Genomic DNA, 9,622 nt, shown 5'->3' on the forward strand with positions numbered 1-9,622 from the left:
CTTTTAAATGCTTCTTTTTTCTTTGTTTGTTTGTTTCAGACTTTTTGTATTTTGGGTCATTTTAAGATACATTTCTAAGTGAGGCATATTTTCTGTGCTTTGTTTATTTTTTTTTACTTTATGTTTTCTTTTGCCACTACACTATTGAAAAATACCAAGTGTAACCTCAGTTCCTACAAACAATATATTTTGGATTATCTTAAGTTTACTGCATTAATCACAGGTATTGCATATTATGAGGTATTTATGTGTTTTAATTTAGAACTGAATATTATGTAACTATATATAAAAATTATCAGTGATATTTGATTTATTGGTTGTAATGCCCTGATGGAGTCCACCATGTTTCCCTTCAGTTGACCAACACGTGGCCCATCTGGGCCCCATCAGGCCTTTTTTCACTGTAACTGTGCTGTACGCATGGGCCCCGGGTTTTAAGCCCATTTGGGAATCACATGGATTTTACAGTGCATCTCTAAAAATTAGAATAACATTTTTCTTCTCGTAAGATTATTTAAAAACTGAACCTTCCATTCATTCTATATTATATTACAAGCCATTTCTATTGTAATGATTGCAGCTCATTAAAAGAGTAGTAGATAATGTCCAAGGAGAGCCATGTAGTAACTGAGTGAGAGTCATTGATATTGGAGCTTCCCACAGTGTTTTAATTTCAACCTGCAGTATTAGGGTAAAACATACTTTATTCAGTTTATTCAAAGACATGGTGATTTATTCAACTTGCTCAATGCATTGTATTACATTGTTGCCAATCCTTGCTAGCACCAAACAGGTTTTTTTTCCTGTTCAGTAACTACAGGGAGCAGATAAGGCTTGTCAGAGATCATTTGCATGGGAAATCTGCTTGGCAACACCTGAAGGGCTAAAGCTGGCAGCCGTTGTACTACATTTTCTTTTATTATCATAGCTAACTTTTGTCATCTTGTTTACGCTTGTTTTGTCAATGCTAGGGGCTTTATTGACATTAATCCAGAGGGTCATTCCAAAACTTATGAGGACAAGATTTACAGCAAGCGAAGTAAGAATGTGGTGCAGATAAAATCTGTGCAATAGCATTTTCACCCATGTTTTTAATAAATTTTCATAATTCCAACGACAGTTTCTGGTTACTGTTGCCTTTGGCTGTGATAAATTAATGTACATATACAGTATGTGCATACACACACCCTCTTAAGGTTACAGACTCTAAATAATTTCAGATTTATTTTAGATTTATTTAAAATGGACACAACAATATATTTAAATTATTTTATTAATTTTTGTCACCCAGTTCAGTACAGTGAAGGGAATGCATATTTTATAACAAATGTGTTATTATGTACAACAGTATATTATTTCTTTGAAAATAATAAACCATTTTGAAATCAGATTTTTTTAATTTAAAGAATAATATTTAAGTACATATATGATCTTACATATATGAAAATATACAGGATAGGATGTTTTTAGAAAACTATACATTTCATTATATAGGTTAGGGTAATTCTGGTTATGCTAACATCATTATGTTTTTATCTGTACTGTCCTACGTTGCTAAATTAAAAAAAATGTCAATTGCCAAAGTGGTTTTACTAGTAAACAATATTTGCTGTTGAATTAAACCTTATCCTCTATCTAAAATATGTTATGTCTAACCATTAAAAACCTTTCGCAACATGTTAGCTAACTAGTTGTTAGCAGCTGGAAGAGGAATGTCATTAGGAGGATTAGGATCGTCATCAAATCTCATGTCACGGCAGAAAAGGACATCTTCCTTGCCGAAGCCGAGCTTGTACTGCCAAAAGTACATTTTTTTGTGGGGCTGCAGAGTCAGGCTCACACTTTCTGCCACCTCAGTTGCCTCCTCCCAGTTCTCATTTTCTGTGTTGACACTTTTTCCTCCATATTCTGCTGACAGAGAGAACTGGTATTTGGCGATCGCTTCCGTCAGAGCCCCTGACTGATATGTCATACCCATTGAGATTTTCCAGTTGTGCTCTATACTTGATGACTTGGATTTGGTATAGCCCACTTTCCGAGTTATCTTCTTTTCCCAGGTTACAGGAGTTTCGGAATCATTGGAAATTGTTTTAATGAGCTCCCATTTTCCAAATGCTGGGCCCTGTGTTTCGGCCAGTCCTCCAGGAAGAAAGCTGAGTACATCTGGGTGAATCGAAAATGTTCCTTCAGACGTATCTTTGCTAAGATCATCAGTTCTGTGGTATTGGATCCCCCACTGGTCTTTTGACTTGAGAAAGTAGGTGTAGCTTTTTGTTCCCCAGTAGTATAGGCCATCCTTGCAGTTGGGATGCAGTGGGTATTCAACTGCATCACTATCCATATTCATATTAGAAGTTTTGTGATACACACCTCTACTCTTAAAGATTATATAGAACATTCCATAAGCAGACAGATAGTGGTCACCCCCTTGACAGTTCGGGTGGAGATTATACACTACAGCATCACTATCTCTGCTCATATCAGACACACGGCGATAACTATTGCCTTTGATGATGTAAAATGTGCTGTCGTCAAAGGCAAGATAGTGGTCTCCCCCCTGACAAGCAGGATGCAAGCTGTAAACTGTGAGGTTGCTGCCTTCATGAAAATTTGTTGAGCGCATGTAGCAGCGAAGATCAGAGCGAACAATATAATAAATGTCATTTACACCACAGAAATCTACACCTTTGGCTTTGCTCTTTGTGAGGATCCCTGCCATCTTTCTGTTTCTCTGAAAAATAAATAGATAGAATACTTGCCATGAAAAGAATCAGGATATTCATGCATATCACAGCATCAAACATGAATTGGAACAAAAAAAGCAAAAATATAAAAATATTAGCAAAAAAAATAAAATCTTTATTTTATATAATTTGTTTTTAATTAAAGGGTGAAGTTAATTGCTGAATTAATTAGAGTTAGTGTAAAACAAGCTAGAAAAAAATCGCAAGAATACTTACAGGTAAGCTGAACAGCAGAATACAGTAGAGTCTTCTCCAAGAATAGTAAGAGAATGTTATGAGAGCTTTTCTCTGTATATATGCTTTCCAGAAACATTGTCTCCACCCGTTAGAACTGATTCCAACCAATTAAACATAGAGCACTTAAAATTAACCCTCTGTTATCTAACTGACCCCAGGCAATATACACATTCCAGTCTTTGGGGTATGTCACTCACTAAGCCTTCAGCGCATTCTTATGAAAAAACTGTTTTTGTATTCATCTTTCTTATTCCTGATAATGTCATGAACTGATATATTTCAACAACGAAAAGGTGCACATTTCTTTCTTTTGGAAATGTTTACCCACCCATAAACATATCTAGCCACCACACCTATGGGCCCCAGTCCAAAGGATTAAGAGCACATTTATCTGGAACCCACAGGTGATTATGAAACAATTTTTTAAAGCAAGAATTTCACAACTATACAACCGTTAATAGTTGTCAGTTTAAGACATTCTCAAGGACTCTAAGTAAAACAAATTTAAATCTAATTTAAAATAATATTTTTTGGCACATTTCCGTGGCCCATTTTGTACATACAGTAATTCTGTGATGGTAAAAAAACTGTATTTACATACAGTATTTTATATTTTATATTTTATTTTAATGCCTGGCGTCTAGCCTTTCTTATGCATGTAAAACTGTCTTGGAGTCAGGGAGGGGCGGGGAGGGTGCTATTGGGTTTATAAGAGGGTTATAAAATCTGTATTGAAACATTACATGTCTACCCTGTTGTATCCCTGTTTAAAAACAATTAAAATATTGTTGGAAAATATTAAAATGAGTTGGTCTTTATACTGTATATATTGTAAATGTCAGCCCGTCCCCACATGCATGCTCTAATACAATACAACATACAAGCATCCCAACTTTGGTTGAGGACATGTTATCATCTTAACTTTGCCACATTTAACGACACACAATAATAATCAAGACAGTTGTGACCCTTGTGTTAGGCAAAGATACTTGGTGTGTTAAACCATGTTTGATATGTATATGTTCATTTAATGTTTTTCCTCGTAAACCTGTTGTCATTGTCTTATGATTGTGCCTGATTGCTTAACTCCCATCTCCTCTACAGTATGTCCACAACCCCACCCCCTCTCTCTGTCTCTCCAACTACCTGTCTTTTATTCCCACACCCAGCTTTATCTGCATTTATTTCTGTCTGTATGTCTACAATCAAGACCTGCTTTCTCTTTCTTTCAGTCTCTGTCTACAACATCCTTTTCTGTTTTTTTTTTTAACACATGTTAACTGTGCAAGTTTCAGTCTCCTTTTCTGTGTATATTTCTACCACTTCACTTTCTGGGCACGTCCCTTCCCCCAGCACTCCTTGCTGTCAAAGTATGTAGGGACCACACTATTTGTGATGGACTATTTTAGATTAATCCTTTAGATTCAAAACAAAAGTGTTGTAAAAAGTTGATCTGCTAAGACAAAATATTTTTTAAAATAAATATGAATAGGATTTTAAAGGATTTATAATGATGAAGATTATCATTCATATTATTAATTATTAATCATGTTCTACAGATTTACCTTAGTGGTTAGTCTGAAGGTCAAAAGTTTATACAGTGGAACCTTGGATTACGAACATAATTCATTTGGGAACGGGGCTTGTATTTCCAAACACTTGTAAATCAAAGCAAATTTCCCCATAAGAAATAATCACTTACTTATCTTCTATACCGCTTCTTTCTATATTCAGGGTCACAGGGACCTGGAGCCTATTCCAGGAGGCTTTGTGCACAAGGCAGGGTACACTCTGAACAGGGTATAAGAAATAATAGAAACTTAAATTATTTGTTCCACAGCCCAAAAAAATAAATACATAAAAATAATAAATACAAAATATAAAGTAAAAATAGAACAAATTACCCTGCACTTTACCTATAATAAAAATAGAAATAAATGCCGACAGATAAGTGTTTGTGTGTGTATGTGTGTAAAGCTAAAGTAAAAGAAGAAAAGAAATCAGATCCCTCTCCCTCTCCTCGTCTTACATTGTAACCCCTCCTCCTCTCTTATTTAAGTTTCACACATACACATTAACGAAGACATAAACAAGACTGTTTTATCGAGAAAATTAACAAGGAACATCGCTTCAGTTGAGTGAGAACAAACTAACGGAAATGAACCTGCACTTTACCTTTGAAAAGAATCGTGACAGAGCAGTGTGTGTGAAGGCAAGAAGAGGAGGGGTGTGTGTGTGAAGGGGCATGTGTTTTTGATAAAAACAAAATACAAACAATTTGCTACTGTCATTATAACTGTCATTGTCGCAAAGCAGCTTTACACAATCAAAATAATTATTTAAGTTTGTATGGAATGTAAATGTGTATAAATCAAATTGGTCAGATAGTCCCTGATAAGCAAGCTGAGGGCAACAGTGGCAAGGAAAAACTCTCTGAGATGGCAATAGAAAGAAACCTTGAGAGGAACCGGACTCAACAGGGAACCCATCCTCATTTGGGTAAAAAAGCAGAAATTGATCTGCATTCATACTGTGTGTTAGTTGGCAGGCAGTTCAGCATAACAGTTGATGTTAATTGATGTTAATATGGAGTCCAAGCAGTTATTGAGGGCTCAGGTAGATTCGTAGCAAATTTTAGTCCTGAACTATCGAGCGACTGCAGCCAAGTCAAGTCCTCAGAGAAACAGCTGTCAACATCAGTCGAGGCCAGAACCGTCTTTATGGTAGAGTGAAACCGTCCCCAGACACCAGACGCATCCCAAAGAGACAGATGGGGCATCCATGTGATGAGATCTCCAACCAGAAGCGGGGCACCAGGATGGGTCTGACAGGTTCGGAGGGCAGAGGGAGTCTGGATCACTGGCAGCTCAGGAACGACATGTGTAGCTCAACAGAGAGACGGAAAGAGAGAGAGGGGGAGAGAGGGAGGGAAAGAGAGAACAGGAGAGGGAAGAGCAGAAGAGGAGAGAATAGTTAGGTTTGGTCACATAATGTATAAGGTGAATGTATATTTAATGTAGAGTGCAAGCAGGGACTCTGGCAGGACTAACTATGACAGCATAACTAAAAAGGAAAGCCAGAAGGAAACACAGACATGAGGGCTCCCTGAGATGTAAAGCAACCAATCACCTCACTGTCATCAAACCTGAGTGATCAATGAGAGTGGGAAAGACAGGATCTAAACATACCAGTTCACCATAATACTCTATGTCCATGAGTCCCCCAGATCTGCTCCTTTACCTAAGCATTTTTCTATTTACAAAAATGCTTGGCTAATTAAATGGGTTTTTAGTCTAGACCTAAACACTGAGACTGCTCTCTTATTTTTTCCAGAGCTGTATATATTTACACTTAAAAAAAAAAAAGACAAGGACATTTAAAATATTGTGTAGGAGAACCCAGAAGCTAAAATCTCCTGAATATTTTGATGAACTGTTCCGTGTTACGGGTTCGGGGAGGGGACTTTACATGAAGCATAGTGACAGAGGTAAATACTGAGGAAAGAGTCTTTTAATAATGAAAACAGAACATTAACACATCAAACAAAACTTACACCATGAAACTAGGAAGGAGTATACAAAGAAATTAGGAGAAACTAAAGAGTAGTAATTCATTGAACTAATCAGATAAGAACTAAGGAAATTAGCATGTCACAGAAAACACAGGAGATATACAGTATAACAACTTAACCAACCCAGACCAAAACAGAACAAAACAGTTGAACCAGACTAAAAACAACCTCAAATCAAAACACAGAACAGGAACTGAACAGAAGAAGACCTGTACCAAAAACAGGAACTAATATAACAAGCGCTAAATAAAACAAGGGTACCACAGACCAGGAGACAAGGAGCATTGCAAGGCACAGAGACAAAAAATTAGCAAAAAGATAAATCAACAAATGCACGACAACCGGAGCAACCAAACACAAGACTATTTATAAGGAAACTAATTAGCTACCTCGATTCAGTTGAGCGCGCCAATCACCTGACCGAGGTGCATTCTGGGAAACAGAGTTCAAAACACAGAAAACAAAGGAAACACAAAAAGGAGTCTCTGCGCATTCAGAGAAGAATTGTGGACCACCTCATCCATGAATAACACACAAAGCTATATTTTGTTTGCCACAATATGTTCCATTAATTCCGTAAAGCTTAAACGAAAAACAAAGTAGCGAGGTGTTGGTCTGCTTTTATAATTCTTTTAAAAATGTATGTGTTGAAGACGTTTATTATAAGTGTTAATGGTACTACAGTACTCAAAATAGTCAAAACATTTTACCTGATCTGAAACCACATTTAGTGTTTGTGTACTTTTAGCCAAAACTTTCTAAATATATAAAATCTTATACAGGATGTCAAGTTAGGACATCTTAGCTGACTATCCAAGACAAATTAAATTTACACCATAAATTATTAAAATCTATCCTAAAGTACTACACAAAGGATAACACAAGACAACATAAAGTGCACGTGCAAATGTACAAGCAGGAGCAGCAACACGACAACATGACACAATGCAATATACTGTAATACTGGGTTGAGGTAGTGCAAGTTAATGGCATAATAGATAAAAAACAGTAAACATTTCTTGTTGAAGCAGCGGAGATGAGTAAATATAAATATATAAAAAATCAGTAGCTTTTTCCAGATGGCAGGAGGGTAAAGAGTGAGAGTGAGGGGTATGTCCAATGCTGGTGGTTCCACGGTTGCAGTGTGTGGTGTAGATGTCTGTGATAGAGGGAAGAGAGACCCCAATAATCTTTTCAGCTGTCCTCACTATCCGTGTATGGTCTAGCGGTCCGAGATGGCCCAATTCCCAAACCAGACAGTGATGCAGCTGGTAGCTGATCAGGATGCTCTCGATAGTCCCTCTGTAGAAGTAGGTGGTGGTGGTCTTAAAGCATGTCTGCTAAGAGAGATGTTGAAGATGTTGGTCAGGACATCTGCCAGCTGTTCACCATATTATCTGAGCACTCTGCCAGGGATATTGTCTGGTCTGGCAGCTTTAGAGGTTGACTCTGCATCGATTTCCTCACAACAGCCAGGAAACCAGGAGGGGTGGTCTTCCTTGCTGTCACGTCGTTTTGTGCGTTGAACTGAGCATAGAAGCTGTTCAGTGCATCTGGAAGGGAGCCATCAGATGATTTATTTTTGATTACTGCATAGGAACGAATATAAATGATGGCAGGATGAATTCAGCATGGAATCAGAAAATACTGGCAGACAATTTGCATTCTACAGCACGGAAGTTGACCCTACAGGTCCGTCTCCTACATACAGGACCATGACAGCATGTTAATATTGATGCTAAAGGGAGCAATACACGATATTAACAACTAAAAGTATGCAATAATTATTATAAATATTAGTTATTATAAATATTATATAATTATAATAAATATTATTTCCTCATGTTCTTTTTTGTCAAGTTTTGTTAGATGAAACCTGTGAAACTATGTCAACCTTTTGAAATTTCATGTTTTTTTGCATTAATTTGTCATAAAATGTTATCTTAATCTAAGTCAAGAGTATTGAAAAGTATTATGTGCCTAAAATAATAACGTAAATATTTCTAACCCTTATGTCTTTATTGAGAAAAACAATAAAAACCTCATGGTGCTAGTAAAAAGTATGTGAATCCTTGAGTTAATGCCCTTGACAAAGCTAAATGGAGTCAGGTGTTAGCATAATGGCATAAGAATAAGCTAATGTGAGCCATGCCTTGCCAAAAAGAGCTACTGTATCATAGGATCTAAATAAAAAAAAAACTTTGCCAACAAAGAGAGCACAGGGCTGCTGCGTCTGTCACGTCTCCGCCATGATCACCGCCATGTCAGAGTCAATGTCAGCTCGGACGAAGCACTGAATTGTGTAACTGGACTATGGACTTTTTAACAGATTGTTTACAGTGTGTGCAAGGGGATAAAAGCATATCAGGGATGTGTACTTAGCCCTTAACTCTCTACATTATACACACATGACTGTTGCGCCTCCTTTCCTTCTTAATACATCATTAAATTTGCTGATGACGTCACAGTGTTAGGCCTGATCACTGACAATGATGAGTCCTCATATAAAAGGGAGGTAAAACATATGGCAGCTTGGTGTGACACCCACAACCTGGCTCTCAACATCAAGAAGACCAGGTAAATGATTGTGGATTTTCATAAAAGCACAAAGCCATTCACTTACCACTTACTATTGGAAATGGGACGGTAGAGTAAGTTACCAGCTTTAAATTGGTTAAAGATGGTTCTCTCTACCTAGAAAACGGTTCTGGCCTCGACTGGTGTTGGCAGCTGTTTCTCTGAGGACTTGACCGTTCAATAGTTCAGGACGAGAACTTCATACATGTCTACCTGAGTTTTCAATAACTACCTGGACTCCATATTAACATCAATTAACATCAGCTATTATAGCTGAACTGCCTCCCACCCTACACACTGTATAAATGCAGATCATTTACTGCTCTCTGTTTCACCCAAATTAGGATGAGTTCCCTGTTAAGTCTGGTCCCTCTCAAGGTTTCTTCCTATTACCATCTCAGGGAGTTTTTCCTTGCCACTGTCGCCCTTGGCTTGCTCACCAGGGACTATCTGACCATTTTAATTCATACACATTTAAATTCCATACAAACTT

At 37.3% G+C, this 9,622-nt stretch overlaps 1 protein-coding gene across 1 annotated transcript; it reads right to left on the minus strand.

The window, feature by feature from the left end:
• Positions 1–1,434: 1,434 nt before the first annotated feature.
• On the minus strand, positions 1,435–3,006 carry LOC128516102 (uncharacterized). Its single transcript, XM_053490403.1, has 2 exons — positions 2,961–3,006; positions 1,435–2,731 (listed from the first exon to the last, which is right to left on the minus strand). The coding sequence occupies exon 2, from the start codon at positions 2,717–2,719 to the stop codon at positions 1,688–1,690; it is 1,032 nt and encodes a 343-aa protein (XP_053346378.1). The 5' UTR covers positions 2,720–2,731; positions 2,961–3,006; the 3' UTR covers positions 1,435–1,687.
• Between the last annotated feature and the right edge of the window lie 6,616 nt (positions 3,007–9,622).

This window comes from Clarias gariepinus, chromosome 2 (assembly GCF_024256425.1).
Source record: "Clarias gariepinus isolate MV-2021 ecotype Netherlands chromosome 2, CGAR_prim_01v2, whole genome shotgun sequence".
Classification (NCBI taxonomy): domain Eukaryota; kingdom Metazoa; phylum Chordata; class Actinopteri; order Siluriformes; family Clariidae; genus Clarias; species Clarias gariepinus.